At 45.8% G+C, this 19,937-nt stretch overlaps 1 protein-coding gene across 3 annotated transcripts in view; it reads right to left on the bottom strand.

The window, feature by feature from the left end:
* Window positions 1-19,937, bottom strand: part of TFAP2B (transcription factor AP-2 beta) — a 29,027-nt gene that overhangs the window by 7,291 nt on the left and 1,799 nt on the right. For 2 of the 3 annotated variants that reach the window (XM_024766326.1, XM_024766329.1), the window contains exons 2-7: window positions 18,269-18,295; window positions 16,638-17,096; window positions 11,788-11,848; window positions 4,093-4,312; window positions 2,448-2,566; window positions 177-318 (exon numbers count right to left, since the gene is read on the bottom strand). In XM_024766326.1, the coding sequence (XP_024622094.1) occupies window positions 177-318; window positions 2,448-2,566; window positions 4,093-4,312; window positions 11,788-11,848; window positions 16,638-17,096; window positions 18,269-18,295 (1,028 nt within the window). The remainder of the gene's footprint in view (window positions 1-176; window positions 319-2,447; window positions 2,567-4,092; window positions 4,313-11,787; window positions 11,849-16,637; window positions 17,097-18,268; window positions 18,296-19,937) is intronic. The other variant, XM_024766327.1, reaches the window with a different exon arrangement.

Below are 19,937 nucleotides of genomic sequence, written 5' to 3'. Positions count from 1 at the left end.
GAGGGGGGCGGAGGGGGGAGGGTTCCCTAGCCAGCCATCCACGGGCTTTCCACCACTGAGCTGCTTCCCTGCCCCACCGAGGAAGTCTGCGCTGCCGCTCCCACCGCCTCCCCCCAAGCGAGGCGGCTCCGCAGGTTGGGAGTCTGGGATGAGGACCACGAGTCCAGGACACTCACTTGGTGGCCAGCAGCATATTCTTCCGGGAGTGCAGGTCACTGGGGTCCGTGTGCTGCCGGTTCAAATACTCAGAAACAGCTTTGGCGGGAAACTCCGTTTCGCAAATGTACCCAAAATCCCGAGCTAAGTGAACAGCCTCTCCTGAAAAGACAACCGCAGAGGAAATAATCAGCAGCCAGTCCCTGACCATCCCAAGGGCAGGAGGCGTTTCCTGGTCAATTCTGTTATTATTTACAAAAGAGGCCAACTGTTAAGGGTTAATAGCAAAGATGAGACAGATGCCCAAACTAAACATGGTTCTCAGACCGTAATTGACGTTGATGGAACAAACTTTGTTCCTGCCGCTCTTTCCAGCCTCTCCCTGATCATCCTTCCAGCCAAGTCCTAGCTAGACATCCCCTGAACAGCTTCAGGTCTCCCACACCCCATGCTTTGTCTTAAGGGAAAGGTGGTCAGGCATTCAGGAACTACCTTACAATTGCACCTAGATAGACAGTGAGCTGGATAGTCAAGCCAGAGTCCCCCTTTCTTTTTTAAAGCATCTGTTACACCTGCTTTAAATAAAATTTAAAAGTCTTCCTATCTTTTGTATCTTCCTATAATAACTAATATATACAAATATAGATGCCTGTGTGTCTATGTCCACATATATTAAAGAATATGTAAATCGTATATGGATCCGTTTCTATCCAGCAATGAAATATTTAATCTCCTTGTCAGTTTCCTGCCAGTTAGGTTTCAGGTTTCTCCTCTTCAGAGGTTCCTGCCATCATTCTCTTACTTAAGGACTTTCTACTGCACAAAGGTGACACAGCAACTATAGAAAACCTGGACAGCTGAAAGATTCCTTAACTTATGTGGAAGCCCCTTTCGAATAAAGCATTATTGCCCTTTAAAGCACAGCCTTTGGGGTTCAAGGGAAGATCCCGACATGAAAAAGAGATATGTTGAATTATCCCATAGCTATGTTATTTTAAGGAGCATGACTTACTTTTAATCATCATTAGCATAGTAACCAAAGACTTCAGGTAGAGTGCTTACAACAACTCATAACACTGAAAACTGCCAAATGAATATTGGCATTTCAGTGCGTTTTCCAGTTTCCTTCCTTTTCCACCTAAATCCGTCTTGGGCTGAAATTACTTTGACTGCTTTTCAAAATGAAGATTGTGATATTAGCAATGCCTTAAAGGGCAAAAAGTAAAAACCCCAGGCTAAGAGTCAACCACTAATAAATGTGGTCCAGAAATTTAGTGACCGCTGTCCCTGGGGGTAAGTTTGGGCCAGGCAACTTTGCCTTAAAGATAGCAAAGTGCATTGCCTGTAAATGTGATGACTTTATGGTTGCTGCCTAAATATTCTAAGATCCCCTCCTCTAAAAACTAACTCCCCACAGGAGTGTCATAATATCATATCCATAAAAATAGAAGAAAAAACCAAGACCTACATGTTAGACTCTAGAGAAAATTCTACAACTTCCTCCATTAGGTCCATCTGGCTCTATTTCCTATCCCTTCCACATCCCACAGATTCAAATGCAGATCCTCTTGTTCTAGACTGTGGAGAAGATCCTGTTTATTACATACCATAAATATCATCCGCAATCCCAAAATGATGAGCAAATTAGAGTGTGCTTGTTATAAGTATGGGCCTTTAAATTCACAGCTGAAGATCATACGCGACTCCCCTCCATGTTTCCTCACTCCCCACCCCATCTTTTTCCTAGGTCACTGATCTTATAAAGCTGTATTTCAATAACAATAAGTCCCAGGTAATCAGCAGGAGATAGGGGCCCTGAGAGTGACACGAGTTTTAAAATAACCATTAGAGGTCATGAATGCAATAATAGTTTCATAAATCGACTGTGTTTTCTACTACTAACGACTCACAGGTAAAATCTGGGAAGGAGAAGGGGTATAGAATACATTGCTTCTTACAGAGTTACTGTTGCAGGAGTTCATACAGAGGGTGTTTCAGGCACCATGTCCTGCACCTGGCGGCAGAGACGACCCCTACACTGGCTTGGAGACTAGACCTGAGCACTCTCCAGAGCTCAGGGACCCTTGCATTGTCCCTTGGCCTCTGGACAATTGCCGCTCCCTCTAAGTAAAAGGACCTTTGAACTTCTCTCAAGCAATCGCTTGACATCCAACTCAAAAGGGCACAACAATTGCAATGATTTCCAGTTAATCATAAAACATGTAAAATGTCAGCCTTCAGCCGACAGTTAAGCTCCACCACTTCGTGAAATGGCCAAACGTCTTGCTTACCTTCCACCAGGGAGGTGAGTAACGTGACATTTGCTGCCTTGCGCCTGCCCGCGGGTAAATTCAAACCGATTTTTTCTAGCCTTTCTCGCAAAGATCTCCCCCCATTTTTCGATTTGGCTCTGAAATTGCAAGAATTAACATTCTGATTAACCTCAGAGTGTTCCTGAAACAAAGTTTAGACTTAGCAATCTAAAGCCCAGTGGAGCTTGAAGAGGTTTTAACTTGAGGTTAGCACTTTTTTTTTTCTTCCTTTTGGTTATTTGCTGATAGTTTGCTGAGGTTTGCTTAATTTCTGCAATACAGAGCATAAAAAAAAAATTGAGTCGTTTACTTTTTTTATCTGGTGAGAAAAAAAAAAAAGATACCAGATGGGAATAATTAGGGTGTAGGTTGTCGGTCCAGAGAAGGTAGAAGTTGCACATTCACAAGCCCAGCTCTTTCCTTGTCATGGAGCCAGTGAGGTGAGCAGAAACCGGGCAAGTACAACCTTGCCAAAAAAAGGGAAAGAACTGTGTGGTCCAGAAAGGAGAAGGCTTGGCCTGAAACAGATGGGCTTTGAGAGGAAGAGGTCAAGAGTTGCTATAAAATGGAATTGGGTTAAAGGGGGAAGGACACTAATGACGATGGTCATAATAACACTAAAACTAGCATTAGAGAGAGTTTAGTTATGTGATAAGCACTTTATATTGATTATCTCACTTAATCGCATAGTAAGTTTCATACACCCACCATCAATGCCCAGGGGTGACTGAAAGAAACTTCCACATTGTGGGGCTCAAAGGACTCAGTTGAAAACTGAACTACAAAGTAGACCAGAGCAAAAGGACTCAAAGTGAGAAAAGTCTGTGGGTCACACCCTTACTGCTTCCCAACAACCCTCCTTTATGTGCTAAGGTCTGAGCAAAACTACAAGAAGTAAACAGTTACTCTGACCTCTCTTGCTGTACTGTTCACCCAGCCACTTTTAGGAAAGAAAGGGACTTTCAACCCCCTTGAAAAATTCATCTCATGCAATGTCACTTTCATATCAGGGACACTAACCAAAGGGTTCAGGCGTTAGCAGGGACTTTGGGGGAGGCGTTGAATCTTAAGATAAAAGCCACCTCCTTCCCCAGTTTCCACAAGGAGTCTATAAGATTGTCTTTCTCCAATATCGGGGAGCATATGAACGGCCCCAAGGAATAATTGTCAATACTTCTAAAGTGGTGTCACTGTTATTACTGGTGGTGGTACTGAAGAAAGGAAGTCACACCAGTCTAGAACAGAGCTTTACAAACTGCGGGGCACAATGCATTAGTGGGACTGGACAAACTTAGTCGGCCGCCAAGTGCACTTTCAAACAAAGTAGAGATCAGAGTACATTGCAGGTACGAAAGGGGTTGCTCCATGAAACTCCTGTTTTAGGTAAGTTTAGGTTGTGGGTCCCATTCAAGGTAGAGAATGCCCCGAAGGGTCCTGGGGATGGGAAGAGGGGCGCCAGGTGCCGGGCAGTGAAAGTGGAAGGTTCCCAGGCCCGCAAGGTGAGCGGAAGGGCGAGGCGGAGCGTGCGGGGGCGCGCGGAGCCCTTGGCGGCCGCTGCACGCACTTAGGGATCCGGTTGCTAGGCAACCGCGCAGTATAAAAAATGGTTGATACGGGGGGTTACCTTCTGAGGACGCCGCCGAGGAGAGACGCATTGAGGCATTCGGGGGGCGACAGCCGTCTCTGAACTTCCCCCACAGTTACTTTGTATTTTGAAGTTGAACTGAGCAGAGACAAACGGCCGGGGACGGAGCAAAACACCTCACCGGTGTTGACAGACATGCCTCCCAGGAAGCCATCTTTATTCATCATCAGAGAGGTCACAGATTTGGGAGGAACCGGAACTAGAGAGGGAGAAAAAAAAAAAAAAATGCCATAAAGGTGACCGGGTTTCGATCCTGGTGACCGGCCGATAGAATGTGTCGCTGAGTGCGCAGGGGCGAGGCCACAGGGCAGGAGCCAAGCGGAAAGCTGCAGTAGGAAGTGTTTGTTCCCGTGGTTCTGCGGTGCGTTCAGAGCACTGTGTACAAACAAATGCAAAAGCCATCATTCCTCTGGAAACTTACCCCATGCGTGTGGACATGTGAGAGTCGCTTGCCACTGTCCCGCTCACTACACAAATCAAGAAAAACAAGCAACCCAGAGTTTGGATTGTGCTGTGAAACCTGGCAAATTCGATTCCATCACGTGCTGGCTGTGTGACCTTAAACATCTCACTAAACTTCTCTGAATCTTAGTGTCCTGATAATCACATTTGGTGCTGAAGCCTGAAGGTGATCACCCCTATCAATGATATAAAATAGTAATACCAATGGTCTTTATGGGAACCCTTCCCTTCTCTCCTATTGGACACAAATGTATGGTCATCACTGGCAAGGATCAGGAGGGTGGGCACCATCTGTCACCCTGCCCAAGAACAGCCAAGTAATAATACCATTAAACAGGGGAGTTGGGCCCCAAAGAGCTGCTCATTTCTCTACAGTGGATCCCATTCTTTCCAACATCCTAACAACAGATTCGTTTAGAAATGAACCCAAATGCTCCTCTCCAGTGAAAGCAATTCTGCGGTGACATGAATTTTGTTTACAAATTAATGTAAAGCACCGGCTGGTGATTGTTTGGAGCAGTTATGATTTACAACAGGTGCCCTGATCAATCAACCAATCACTCTAATTCATGTGAGCAGCGGTCTTGCCTTGCCCCAGTTGTTTCATTTCGGCAAGTAATTGATAACAAACCGCACTCAAGGTATGTTTTATGCGGAAGTTAATAAGAGCTGACAGCTGGTTGCCACTGCTACCCAGGCGCATTCAGTCTCTTCAGCCTGTATTTCTGTTTAATTGTGTTTCAGTGTCATCTGCACCTCAGGAAGAGGCGGGGCTTGATAGAACCAGAGGCTGGCAATGAGCTGGGAATGAGGAACAGTGAAAGGTCAGCCTCCCAGTTCCCTGACAGTCTCCTTCCCTTGGACTTCTACACTGCTGATGCCCGTTTTTCTTCTGCAGGCTCTAGAAGCCACTGGGCAGGCAACATCCCCTCCTGGCTTACCCTACACCTTAGCTACTTCCATTGGGATCTGAAGCCCCTCAAGCACTATTTGGTGATCACCAGTCCAGGGGATTTATGCAATGTTTCTGGCATGAAAAAGGATGCTTCCATTCCCCCTCTTTAATAAAGACTGTCTCATTCTATAACTCTAGTAAGAGAAAGATGCTCTTTCTACCATCTGGAGCCTAGAACCCCACACACCAAATAAGTTATATAACCTCCCTTGTCTAGAACAGACTAACCACCCTGAGGGTTCTTGAAACAGCTTATTCTCTCTACCACAGACCCTAGCACTCAGACCTCCATGATTATTTAGAGACTCCTAAAAGCCAGGTAGTTCCCAGATCTTTTATTCACTATGAATTGCATTTGGTCCTTTACAAACACCTGCAGAAAGGGCCTTCTGAGGAAAGTGGATGGGAAGACCGAAGCATTCCCTTTTTCTACTTCTTAGTAGACATTTTGGGATTTCTGGATCTGTCTACAGAGTCTGTCTCAGGGCAGATGAATGATGTTAGGTACCAGAGTGAATCTTCTGCCCTGTCACGGTGGTGGTGGGGAGTTACAGAGGGGGCTTTCTTCTTTCTGATTCTCCTGATCATAGTCTCATCAGTGAAGTGCTTCTCATTTGAGAGTGAACCAATGCAAATTTGAAATGTATTAATTAAATTTGAGTAAAATACGGATTTAAGTGACTTACTTAAAAAAACAGTGATTGGGGTGGGAACACCCTGCCATTTAATTATCTTGCATAATATCCACGTCTATTTTAATATGTCTTTTTTTTCACTGCAGTCCTGATTTCTATATTTCGGATTCATATTCAAGCACTCTAAGCAAATAATATATAATCATGGTAACCCTGGAAAAACTTTTCCGCAAAATATAGACGGCCCTTTGTAGTTTTAACATGGTATGAACTACAGAAATAAAATGTAGAAAAAAATCTCATCTTTGATATTCAGCAACATTTTAAAATGTAAATACTATTTAGAAAGAATATTTTAATGGCTTGCCCTACACCTTAGCACCGAGCTGGAAATAGTAAGTTCAGTTCCTATTTCCCAGACTGGATAACTGAGTATCTCCTGAGAACTGGAATTCTACCTGCTTTTCACAGTCCCAGGTGCCAAATCTCTTGAAAACCTAGGTCTATAGAGACATTCTATAACCTGCCCTCTAATTTCACTATTGTTAATTGCCTGATTTACCAGACAAGAGCAATTTCCTCTGGGGAATGTATATCGCTCCCTCCCCAGGGCTGTACGTTTTTGCATATACATTATCACCTAAACATCACCCGCCCAGTCAGCTCGCTCAGCACTCTGCTGTCTAGGGAGAGGGGGAAGAGGAGGGTGGCGTTGTTTTTTCCCCTCAAAGACCAAGACTATTAGAGCACAGGTGCTTCAGGTTGTATTTCTATTTTCTAATTTAAGTATCAATCTTGTTTGCACCCTCTACTCTCCCGTCCTCAGGTTCTAAACCTCTCTCCCACCTGGGCCTTTGCACTGGTTCCCCTAAACCAGACTCTACGTATTTCTTGTCCCTGCGCTTTTCTAAGTCCATCCTACTGTTAGCATCTACCTTCCCCACCACTGTCACACATGCTTTCCTCAGCTGATTAACCCCATATTTTATCCTCTTTGTCTTTTCCCTTCTGCTTTCCTCCAGCTTATCAATAAACCCAGGGAGCAAAAGGGCCCGGTTGATTTGTTAGTAATTATGAGTGTACTGCCCTGCTCACGGAACCCAGAGATGACTAAGATAGGTTTAAAGCGACAGCAGGAAATGGTAAGGAAATGGAGCATAGCAAAACTCAGCGTGAAGCTTTCAGTTTTTTACATGTTTACAATTTTCTGTGCATACATTAAAACTGAGAGGTTTTTTTTTCTTCTTCAGTTCTCAGTTGGATAGCATGGCCAACTTCTGGACGTTAACACCTCCCAAATTTGCTCCCCTCTCTTTAAACTTGCATTATATGGGAGGAAAAGACAAAAAGCTTTAAAAAACGATTAAAAATTTCATGACAAGGACTGGAGTTTTATTTAAGAGAGAGGAAGGAAAACTGGAGAAAATCTTATTCATTAGTGGACTCTATAGAGCCCAAGTGTTAATAAGTTAGCTCTTCATCTTTACTCTTTAAACTTAAGTATGAAATCACAGCTTTGAGATCTTTGTGTTTGACTGGAGGCAGGTCCTCTGTGGGTCTGACCTGCTGGTGGGAGAGAAGGAAGAAATGAACCCATCTAATAGATTGAAGCATAAGTCCCTCTGTAATGTACCTGGACTTAGATGTGGAAACTACACCAGGAAGCCACAAGAGGTAGAGCATTGCTTGAAATAATTACTTCTTACCAGCAGATCACCGCTTTCCTCATACTTGCATTGTTTCTCATCTACCTGTTGGCTAAATGTTATTCCACGTGTATATAAAAGCATGGGTATAAATGTGAGCACTGAAATCCTGGAAAGAGAAATAAAAGGATTCCCACAGAGAAAGCTGGAACTTAAAAAAAAAAAACAAAAAACGTCCAGTGTTGGCATCCTTTAGGGGCAAAGCCTAAGAGGCTGAGTTAGGTCCCATCACTTACTCGGTGTGTGGGACCTTGAGAAAATCATTTGTCTTCTCTCTGTCTCAGTTTCCACACTGGGGGGTGGGGATGGGAGTTGGAGAAGAGTGTCTAACCTTTCCAGCTTTGAAATTCTATGAACTCTGATTACTCCCTGGGTGGCTGGAAACGTCGCTGAGAGTCTCTAGTTGAATAAATACCAGTTGGGATCCAAGTCAGCTCTGGAAATGTGAACCTCTCCATTTCAGAGGAAACTCATACCCTTCTCAAAGGCTCCAACAGATTCTGGGAGCTTTTACCTCCTAGGTCAGAAGGAGGAATCCCAACAGAACCCCTTGTAATTGAAATTGGCAATTTCCATATCTCCCCCCATCTAGAGAAAATCCACACCAATCAAAGTGTTTATGTGGGGAAGGGGCCAGACTAACGGGGAAAAAAGTGGGAGAGAACAGGAGGTTGGACTGAAACTAACCAAACAAGATATCCCCAAGACCAGTGAAAATGCCCCACAGTCACAACATTTGGACCTTGGACTCCAGCCACTCTGGCCTTTCCAAGAAATCCCAGCATCTTTTCTGCTACCCAAGGTGTCAAGCCGATTGCATATTGGCCTCTAATTGCACCAAAAACTTTTTCTGAAAGCCTAGGTGAGCCTCCTTTAGGTTAGGCTGTAGGATGGTGGCAGTGATCATTTACGTGAGCTGGGCACCACCCTGTCCCCTCCCAGCCCAGATTCCTAATCTTAATGGAACTGAGAGTTAAGAATGATTTTTTAATGTCTCGTTGGATTTTTAGACTGTTAATGCACCGAATCCTTCTCATTATTACTTTATTGATTGCTCATGGACCAGCCCCCTTCAAATCGTATTAACCACCCTCTGCCGGTTTAGATTAGGAGAGTTTAAAAACCACCTTTCATTACTCCCCCCACTCCTGCCATGGAGTTGAGACTCGCTGGCTTAATGGGAGCTCTAATGGGGCAGCTAAGAGGAGAGGGGCCCCCGTCCCTGCCGACTGCATTAATAGCTCAAAGGGGGCCAATACAGAAAATTAGCCGTAAACGAGCTCTGGAGATCTTCAAATGAAAGAGCCATTTATCACGCTGGCTACCTTCACTCCACTCGTTTGCTCTCTCTACTGGGAACAACTCATTTCCTCTTAACTAAATTACTTCAGAAATGTCAGCTAAGCCCAGATAGCAAACATAACAAGAGAGCTCACCTACAATCTATGGGGTGATATCAACACGGGTGGAAATTGGACTGGTTAAGTTTTAGGAGGGAGACCTTCCATAATTAGAAAGAGAGACACACACACAGAGACATATATCCTTTATGTCTAAGTCTTCCGCCTTCAATACATCACACAGAAGCAGAGACACCTAAACCTGGGCCAGTTGCTGCCTTTTTTATTAATAAGGTAGAATTTTTTAAATCTCTCTAAAAGCCTATTAGAAAACAAAGCAACCTAGTCCCTTGCCAGTTGTTGAAATTTAGTTCAGGAAACGTTCTCACCTCCTCTTTTATGAAATTAATCTCTGGGAGTCATCCCTCATAAAGGTGGCGGAGGGGCAAAGACGGGAGACCAGAGGGCAGGGAAGGAGCTAATGAACCCATAACCTTATTTTAAGTGATTCACAGTGATCTAGAAAAGTAAATCAACCACTTATTCCTCTTTTGCCCATGGCTCTCTAAAGATAAAAATATATTAGTATATTTTCATCATGTAATAAAGCAAATACCTGAAATACTAAATAATAGAATTGACCTCACACTTTATATTCATACCACACTCCCTAAATCAATAAAATGACTGGGGTGCCACTTAGATACTTTAAGCTGCACATTTTTAAAAAAGATTCTGGAGGCCATAAAAAGTACTCTGAGTTTCCAGAACAGAACCAGTGACAGCATTCTCCTCTTCTTATTCCTGGAGATACCCATATACATACGTATTCACATTTCACTGACAAACATATACAAGCCCTGAAACCAAAGCATCCCACATCTAAGAATATTTTCAGCTCCATTTTGTTAGGTAAGCTAAGTTCCAAATATTTTTATTGGCCTGGCTGTTAAGAACATTTCTGATTGGTCATCAGTTGGGCATGCCCTACAGCCAGCCCCAACGCTGTTTCTAGGATACAGAACCCCGAGCTAAGGGGTTCTAGCTTTCCATGAAAAGGGATGGAAACTAAAACAGAAAAGAAACCAAGAAAGCCAATGAAGAAGCGCCTCTCCTCCTCCCCATACCCACCTCCCATCAACCAGCAATTAACCAAAAGAGAAGACCCAGGAGGAAATGGTGAAAGTGAGCTGTCAGCACAGTTGCAAATCAAAGCATGAGCCTGAGTGTCCCAGCAAACCCAAACCCTGGCATTAAAAACCCAAACGATACTATCTAAAGAAGAGCAGAAGAGATGTTTGGAGCAACACTTAAAATAGTTTTGCCCCAAACCCTAGTAGTCTTCTTGGCGATATTACGTTCCAAAGCCAAATGGCATCATTTCAGGGACAGCTTCCGCCTCCCACCTCCCACCTCTCAAAGCGACTTTTTCTGCTTTTGTGAGAGAAGAAAATTGAGAACACCTCACCCTGTTTGGAATCCTTCCTTCACAACCCTCCTATGCTACCGGCTTGATTCTGCATTACTTTCTGAAACATCTTTTTCTCTTTTAATTGTTTCTGTGAACGTCCTCTGGCTCAAATGAATCAGAAGTGACTGCAGCTAGGGATTTTTGACACCAAACAGAAGGACAGGCCTTCTCCAGCATCGATAAGAAAGGGTTACAGTAGTTTAAATTGTAGCTCCAAATACCAGTTCTTGTGATAATTAAAGATTGCACTGTTTACACATTCAAACTCCTAAATTTGTGGCATGTGAGTGACATTGGGACCTTTCGGCAGGCAGCCATCCTAATCGCCAGGCATTCTCTCTGTGACTGTCAGAGAAGAGGGGGGAAAAAATTAAGCAGCTGCAATACGCCTGAAATGAGTTATTGTAATTACATTTAATTAGTTTAATTAGTTAATTATTTTGCTTACAGCTGTACAAGAGACTGCAAACATTTGTTAATATCACATGCCCTTTAACAGTATGGGGTGATTCCACAGTCACACTAAATCGTGAATGCATATGTAGGAAGATTGAGAAATGTGCAGAGCCCGGCTCAGCTTCTCAGGAAGAGCATATTTAGCAACACATTTGGCACAATTTTTAAAAATCTGAAGAAACAACTCATAAAACACAGAGAACTGGGAACAAAATTACCACCCCAAAAATCAAATACAAAGGCCAAGACAGAAGGAGCTACCCCTAATGGCATAGGGTTTAGCTCAACAAACTCCAGTTATCAATGAAATAATTATAGCATATTTTTGAAAGCAGTGTCTCCCAGCCAGTTCCATACGTGATGGTAGTTCAATTATTTACAATGTATCCAGAATTGCTAGCGAAGGTACTGTGAGAAAAATGGCAATAGTTTCTGTTCCTCTGTCTCTCTCATCCGGGTTTCTCCCTGCGGTCCCCCACCCCCATTCCTTCTTCCCAACAGGCATTTTCATCCAGATAGTCGCTGTGCTATGATTGTGAACAAACATTTGTGTCTTATAAAATAATGAAATCCTTCAAAGTGAAAACTCATCATAAAGACATGAACGCAGAGGAAACTTTTCTTACTTTGCGGGGGGAAGAATCCGTACCTTTTTTTATGACAGACTGGTCCAATAGATTCATGCCGCTGTTATTGGCATCTTCAACTGACTGTGAATATAAAAACATCACTATTCAAATCGACTGGATATTAAAGAATCACACTCATAAATCATGTCATTCCAAACTGGAGTTGCTGTTATTTCCATTTATATTAATTCACAAAGGGAGGTTTTATTATTATCATTATTACCTCCAAATGGACACAGAAATGAAATACACCCAAATTATAAATTCTTCCAATGGAAGAAGAGGAAAAAGGAAACTGTGAGAGACATCTGGGATGCAGGATTGGTTTAGTTATTACGTTAAACATAGGTATTACATAGACACATAAACTTTTATATTATTTGCTCTTATGAGTTGTGAAAATCTGGCAGCACTGAAAGATTTTCACCAATATTAGTCAGAGCAGTTTCTGTTTTCTATGCTATCCCAGTGCATCTTAACCCCAGAGTCATTTTACAAATACATAATAGTTTACGTTATAGGATTTTAATTAAAGTCTGAGCAATTTGGAATGGAATGCGAACAGCAACACATAGGAACACGTCTGCAGGCTGTCAGGACCGCACACCCACTGCAGTTCACACACATCCCTGTGCTGGGTGAGCTTCCTGCTGCAGGACAATCGCTTGAGGGGACCTGCACAATCTGCTCCCCTCCCAACCCTGCCACCTCTGCTACCCAGCAAGAAGCACACCTGTTAGAAAGGCAGTGACTACAGACACACCAACACACACACACACACACACACACACACACACACACACACACACACGGAGGATCTCCCAGTCAGCACCTGGGTAATGGCAAAGAACATTCACCTTCCTTGCCATTTTCATCCCAGAGAAGGAAAGTTTCGACCCTAGTTGTTGGCTGCATTTCAGAGGGGACATAGCTGTTAGAATGATATTCTTACTGTCAGGATGCACCAGAACAGGGTTCTAGCCGTGCATCCCAGGGCACCCAAAGGCAGTGGATTCCCTCCCCCTACTCCCAAGAGAAAAATCAGTGCTAGGCCTTTCTGCCACGTACAGCTGCTTTCCTTGATCCTTAGACACCTACGTTTGGACTAATCTGTCACCCACTCTACAGAGGAGTAAAAAGCAAAGGGCTTGTAAGGGGGGTTGTGTTTAGACAGCACTTCCCACCCACTCAAGCTGCGTCCCCAGACAGGGCGTGTGTTCATCACAAGGAAGAGACTGTGTACCCCAAACAAGCTGCACATTAGAAACGAGATGATCTAATCATGGAGGGGTCATGTTCATTTGTTTCTTTTCGTTTTTCATAGCCACTCTTCTGTTCTCAGAGAGATGGGGGAAATTGTTATTCTCCGTAAGGACCATTTTCCATGTCGCAACATGCCATCTCCAACTTAAGAAATAGTAACAACGCTTAAAAAAAAAAGGAAAAATGCTTCATGTAACTTGTTCGGAACTCCCAGCAGACCCCACCATGCACACGGGTGCGCACACAGACGATTCACGCCTTTTGTGCTCACGTGTCTACAGTGGCGACGTGTCCACGCGGAACAGAAATATTCGCCTGTGTCTGTGGGTGGGCAGACCCGCGATCTCACAGGCCCCGGACCGTGAGCGCCCACACCTCACCCTCACGTCGGTACGTAAATATGTATATACACCCCATCAGCGACGTGGGGTAGTTGTGGTAGTTAATGAGAAGGCTCTTGTCTGATTTTCTATCTAATTACGGACGCCTGCTGGGTTTTTGTACAGGATACTCACGCAGCATGATGGCGCTTAATCGTCACAGGGAGGATCGTAAAGATTTAATTAGGACTGAGTGCGGAAGCTCAGAAAAACGACTCCGACTCGTAATTACTAGACTTCTTTAGTTAAAAGTGATACCAGGGGTTGCTTTAAGACACTAGGGTGTGTTTGAGTGTGTGTGTGTGTGTGTGTGTAAGGGCTTTGACTTAACATCCTTATATGTTTACACTCTGAGGTAGTAAAGGTGATGAGAGGTTAGAGAGCAAAGATCGGAAGAAGGAAAGAGGTGTTCACAGCAACTAAACAAGCTCCAAACTAGGTGTCACCTCACGCTCTCTTTCTTTCTGATGCTGTTTTTCTGACTTTTAAACACTGCCCCCCCTCCCCACGTGCGCGCTCACACACACACACACACACACACACACAATGGGTAGAATGTAGCATACCCAGAACCCAAGCAGCGATTTGCTGGCTTAATAGCCCCTGTGAGTAAATTGAAATAAAGATTGACAGGGTTTTATAGTTTCATTTAAAAAATTATTAGAAGCATTTGGTTAATTAGCTCTCCTCATTTGCTTCTCTCACGGTCGGGGCGGTGGCCCCGCGCGTGTGTCTGGGTCACACAACATCTCCCCTCAGCCCTAGGCCAGGTGAGCACCGCTGGGTGTGAGGGCCCCCGGCCCGGCAGCGCCCTGGGATCTGCCTGATCCGCGGCTGGATTGGGGAGGAGGATCCAGCACACACAACAGGCCCTTGAGATGGAACGAGTGACTGGGGTCCAGGCTGAGGCACCCCTGGTCCCTTTTACAGACAGGTGGGGCGCACCCCACGCATCCCGTAGCTGCAGGAAACGCGAAACGCCGAAACCGCCATCAGCTCCTGCAACTTCAGCCGCCGTCCCCCACCGCGTTCCAGATTCCTAAGTCAGAAGTGGATCCTCCGAGACTGGACGGAGGAGGCAGAGCCTCTGGATTCGAGGGTCTGGTCCTAGGTCCATCTCTTCCCCTGTCTTTCTTTGTCACCTGCCCCGTGTCACGTCAACCACACCCCGGCCTCAGGACGCCTGTCATCACGGCGGAGACAGAGATCGCCCCAGCCCCTGTAGTTCCCCTCCTGGGACGGGCGCAGAGTGTATCCCCCGCTACCCCTTGCAGTGAGGGTCGATCCGAGAAAGTCCCGAGGGCCTCCCCACCTCGCCAGGCGACCTGCTGGGATGCATCTGGGGAGGAACGGGGAGAGGTGGGGTGGGCGGGGAGCAGCGAGGGCCCTGGGCCTGCGCCGTCTCTGCTCTGGGCTCTGTTCACCTCCCGGGTCTAAGCTCCGGCCACAACTCGGACAAGGGTGCTCTCCCAAATGCACACCGACCTGGCCCTGTTTTTCTCTGGCCCCTTGCATTTGACCAAACACTCCAAACCTCTCACAATTCTCTCTTTCAAAAAACAAAAAACTAAAACCAAAGAAATCTGTTCCCTCTTTGGGCGCAATCCTTGGGTTCCGTCGCCTAAACCACTAGGCCTGCCCAGTGCAGTGACACGGCCAGTGCAGCATTGCCAACAGCAATGCTGATGAGTTGATCCACTTTCATTATCTAGCACTTTGAACCGTACCCAGAAAGGTTAATTTAAAAACTTTTCCCCCCAGACATATATTACCCCAATGCATTAAAAAAAAACCCACGATTAAAGATTTCCTTTCTCATATAATATTCTGAAATCAGCATTATCTCCAGACAGGGACAGTTAAGCTCGCCTAAATCAACAAAACTGCCATTCTTATGACTATGGGTAAATCCAGCCACAACTCAGGTGATTCTGTCATTTTTGGAAATATTAAATAACTGAATTTCCTTTAAAGCAGTAAGCCATCATAGACTACACACAGACAGCATTTAATTCTGTCCCCACATTTTAACTGTTCAAAATACATTTTCTTCAGCAAGGTAAAGAGGAAGGACTCATGCACCCTTTCCCTTTCCCATATTGTTTTCCTTTTCTTCAGAGGTATGTCCATAATGATGCATAATATATACAACCATGCCAATGAGACCGAAGGATCCATTGAATACCTTTCAACCATATTTATCTTTTCTGGAGACTATTTAAATTAGGGAGGAAAAGGAGACCTGCTCAGAATCACCCAGAGAGTTTTTATAAATCATTTCTTTGATGTTCCTTTGTTTAGTTTAACCAAGTATTCTCCACCAGATCAGGCTCCATTGTGTAGATTGCAGATGGGATAGTGAGTGGGTGGGGGAGTGTTTGGAGCCTTTTAAGAAACAAACATATGATGCCTCTTCAACTGGGGTGGTGACACTGGGGAGAGGGTATTAGTGGAAAGGAGGACTGGAGAGGGATGTGGAGAACATTGCTCCACAGTCGCTTAATGGTCCAAAGGGGGAAAAGAATCTCCAAAATCATATGTGTCCTCATGAATTCCCAAACAGAATTATGACTTTCTGGGTCTCTCCTCACAAATCTTCCATTTCTCAGATAATGACCCTGGAACTCAGTTATCTTGGAAAAGGGTTCAACAGCTTATGGGACATTCAAAGTAAGACCTGGCTTGGACACAATAGCACATGTTTTTCTTCCACTGTGCGTTGTCATGCTCAACAAAGTCTTTGCAAATCCAGCAAGAACCTCTATAGAGGTCCCTGCACCTCCATGCTGTAGCTTCAGGCAGTCAGGACTCCACCTGCCATGTCAGGGGGCCCAGGCCCACTACTGGGCATGCAGAGCGGGTGGGTTGGGGAGGGCACCCAGCTTGCTCGCACGAAGCGCAAGAGAACAGGAAGGAGTCGCATAGCTAAGGCAAGACAAAAACATCTAGCCTTGATTCTGATGATCCTAAACTAGCCAAACACACATATATTTTTCTTCTTCATTCTTTCATTTCTAGTGCTTCTGGCTTTCATCATCAGACCTCCAGAAATCGCCACTAGAGAGCCATACACGTATACACACAGTTACGTACGTGGTGTCCAGCTGGTGCTGTTCTAAAGATGAATACTTCCTCCCCCAAAGGAGACACAGCTGTCCCTCCCCGCCTGTCCCCCCACCCGGGGCATTTGTTATTTGTTTACTGTGTGTTTGTTTGTGTGCCGTTACCTGGACATCTTCCATCCCGGGGTGGCCGAGACCGTGCAGCGAGAGGCTGTCACCCATGCCCGCGTCCAGGCCGTGGTGTGCTGAGTGCAGGAGCACGTCCGGCCGGCGGACTGAGTGGTAGTCCCTCCGGGGGTCGAGGCCCGAGAGCTGGGGCAGGGCGGCCCGAGGCTGGGGCAGGAGAGAGCCGGCTTCTGAACCCACTTCTTGCCGCTGTCGTTGCCCCCAGGGGTGCTGCTGGGGCTGGTGCAGGGGGTTCAGGGAGTAGGGGTCGTTGACGTGGGAGTAGGGGTCCTGGCTCTGGTGGTAGGGGAGCGGCTGGTAGGGGGGCGGGAAGTAGGGTGGCTGGAAATCTGACGACGGCGTGTGGGACAGCGGCGGAGCGCTGGAGTAAGGTCCTTGGGACACCGAGCCCAGCTGGGAGAGCCGTGAGCTGTGACTCGGGACGCCATCGTGCCGGTCCTGGGAGCGGAGAGGAGAAAGAGAGAGAGAGAGAAGGGGAGGAAAAAATACAATCGACAAATGGAGAAGCCCGCCTACGGCATCTTCTTCTTCCCGAGATAGGGGACGCAAGAGTCTGAAACTTAGACTCCCAAGCTGACTCAGAGGGTACATGATTTCAGCAATTCCAAATGCGAGGCTTTGGGGGAAAAGGGGGAGAATCACCCACTTAACCAACATCTAAGCCCTCTGTTGGGGTGCAAAACCGGCAAAAGGGGTGAGGGTAAAGTAACAGTGTGTATGGGGGGAGATTCTCAATTCCCTAATGAAAAATTCAGGAGTCTGACATAGGGTATTTGCTTTTCTGGGTGTTTTAAACTATTTTTTCCTAACTCTTCCAGAGGCCCAAAGCATGACCAATAAAACTTCATTCTATTGGCTTTGCTGTTACTCTTCCTAACCCAGCCGGCTGACCAGGAGCTCCCCACACGACTTGGTCGTTCCAGGAGACCCAGGAATCTGCCTGATCTGAGTTTCCAGTCCCCCCTCCCTCCCCAAGAGGAATTAAATAATTTATGTAGTGTTTGATTGAAATGGATCTCATTCAAAATCATATCCTGAGTCCCTGTTAAAGTTGAACTGTGGTTCACAGGAGTTTTTCTAAGGTTGCTTTTCTAAATATATCTATTGCTGTCCTACTCCAGGGAGTGAAGATGAAGGACCTGGGGTTGGGAGGGGGAGAAAAAAAAAAAAAGAACAAATAAAGGCCCAGACAACTTAGCGCTGGTCCTAAGTGGAGTGTTAAACTCAGTGAAAAGGGAGGGGGGAGAGGTGTGTGTGTGTGTGTGTGTGTGTGTGTGAGTTTCTCCCTCTCCTCTGTGGAAATGTCATGGTATAGTCCCCATGGTTCTTTTTGGAGAAATAGTCACCTAAATTTCCAAACTGCAATGGCAAATAAAAAGTTTTTCTGTTCGGCCTCCCCCCTCTCCCCAGTTGACTCATGGAGCTCAGACGAACACACAATGCAGAGAAGCAGCTGCAGCCTCGTCCAATTATGGTGCTAAATTACCAAGCCAAAGGCGCTCGAAGGAAGACAGAGACGAGAGAGTGAGACGCACACACAAGAGACAGAGACAGAGAGACAGTAAGAGGAGGGAGCATGCAATTCTGGTACAACGTGAATCCAGACTCACCATGGACGAATAGGTGTGCACTAACATCTGGAAAAAAAAGCCTGGTTACTGCTCAAAATCAAACAATGATTTAAAAAAAAAATCAAGGAGTCCAGCAGAGAAACGAGCTGGACACAGGAGCCGAGCTTGAGGTGTTTCCAGGACAAGCCATCAAAAAAAAAAAAAATTTTACCCCCCCACCAAACGAGATTGGCGTCGCCTGTCACACACACACAGAGCTGTTCATCGGTCTCTTGCTGTTTTTTTGGCTTTTTTCTTCTGCGGTTCTTCGGGGCTCCAGAAGCAGTCCTCTTCCGCCCGAAGCTGGGCTGAGACTGCTCGGCCGCCCCTTCCTCCCTCCGCTTGCCTACACCTCCTCATAATAATTGATATTCATGACTATTAATATTACACGAGTACTTTAAAGGGAGAATGGAGGACAAATGGAGCGTGAAGCAGCAGCGGGCGCAGAGCTCCCTACTATTGTAAATGACGTTCATTCAGTGGAGAATTACTAGATGTAATCAGACGAGGGGGCTGGCGAAGGCAGACCGGGGAAAAAGTTTAGCAGGAAAGAGGCAGAACTTCAATTAACTGAGCCGGGGACGCGCGTAAAGCAGCCCCTGCTCCCCTGGACCAGGCGGTGAGGGAGAGAGCATCGCTGGGGGCTTGTGCAGAACGTAGGTGTCCTGGTTCCTGGAGAGGGACTTTCCTACTGGGAAGAATGGATCGCCCTAGGTGCTTCCCGTGCAGATTAAAAAACAAAATAAAAAGGCGTTGCCTCCTCCTTTGGAGGGGAGAGCAAAGTAAACCGGTGGGCCCGGTTGTTTACAGTGGCGTTTGCAGACTTTCACGCATACTGGAGATTATGCTTATTTATTAAAGGATAGAGGCGAGATGGGGGCTTTCCATCCCTCCCTCGTGCAGCCTTTCCCTCTTTAGTGCTCCTGCAGTCTGTGATTTTTTTTTACTTCAATTTAAAATATATGCAGTCAATCTTCAAGTACACTAAACTTATCCTTTCCAGGCAAAGCCAGGGGCAACAGAAAACCTTTTTGGATGTTTCAGGAACCCGTTCAACTGGCCTAACTGCCATTTCTGTTAAAGTTCAACCTTTCTCCCGACTTAAATAGGCTCCTTCCACCGGGCTGCGGGTTCTATATTTTTTGAGCAGAAAAATTAGATAGGAATACCTGCAGTATTTCTCTCTCTCTCTCTCTCTCTCTCTCTCTCTCTCTCTCTTCCTCTTCCACTCCACCCCTCCCTCTTCCTCCCTCCCTCCCTCCCTCCCTGCTTTCTTCTCTCCCTCCCTCCTTTCCCATTTAGCCAGTCTACCTTCCAGACTCTTAGAACGAGTTTTATCCTGCTTACTTTTCGGAACCCAGTGAAGTCCCTCTCTGTATACCCTGAGCTATTTACACCGTGGCCCCTTCCCCGCCCGTGCCAAGCCCACTTCGGGCGCTCACATTCTTTAGGACAGTTCGAGCTCCTTCGACTAGACCATTATCCCGCCTGTTAAAGAAGGAAGAGGAGGCCGAACAGAAACAAACCCCACCAGGCGGAGGCGCGGCTCTTCGTTACAGTCAATACACAACCACAAAGAGGAAAGGAAAGCCCCAATCATCATTCCGCAGAAAGACGAATCTCCTCTCTCCCTCTCATCTCTCTCTCTCTCTCTCTCTCTCTCCCT

Source organism: Neophocaena asiaeorientalis, unplaced genomic scaffold (genome assembly GCF_003031525.2).
Source record: "Neophocaena asiaeorientalis asiaeorientalis breed wild unplaced genomic scaffold, Neophocaena_asiaeorientalis_V1.1 scaffold46, whole genome shotgun sequence".
Taxonomy (NCBI): domain Eukaryota; kingdom Metazoa; phylum Chordata; class Mammalia; order Artiodactyla; family Phocoenidae; genus Neophocaena; species Neophocaena asiaeorientalis.
This window is presented reverse-complemented; position numbering and strand designations above follow the sequence as displayed.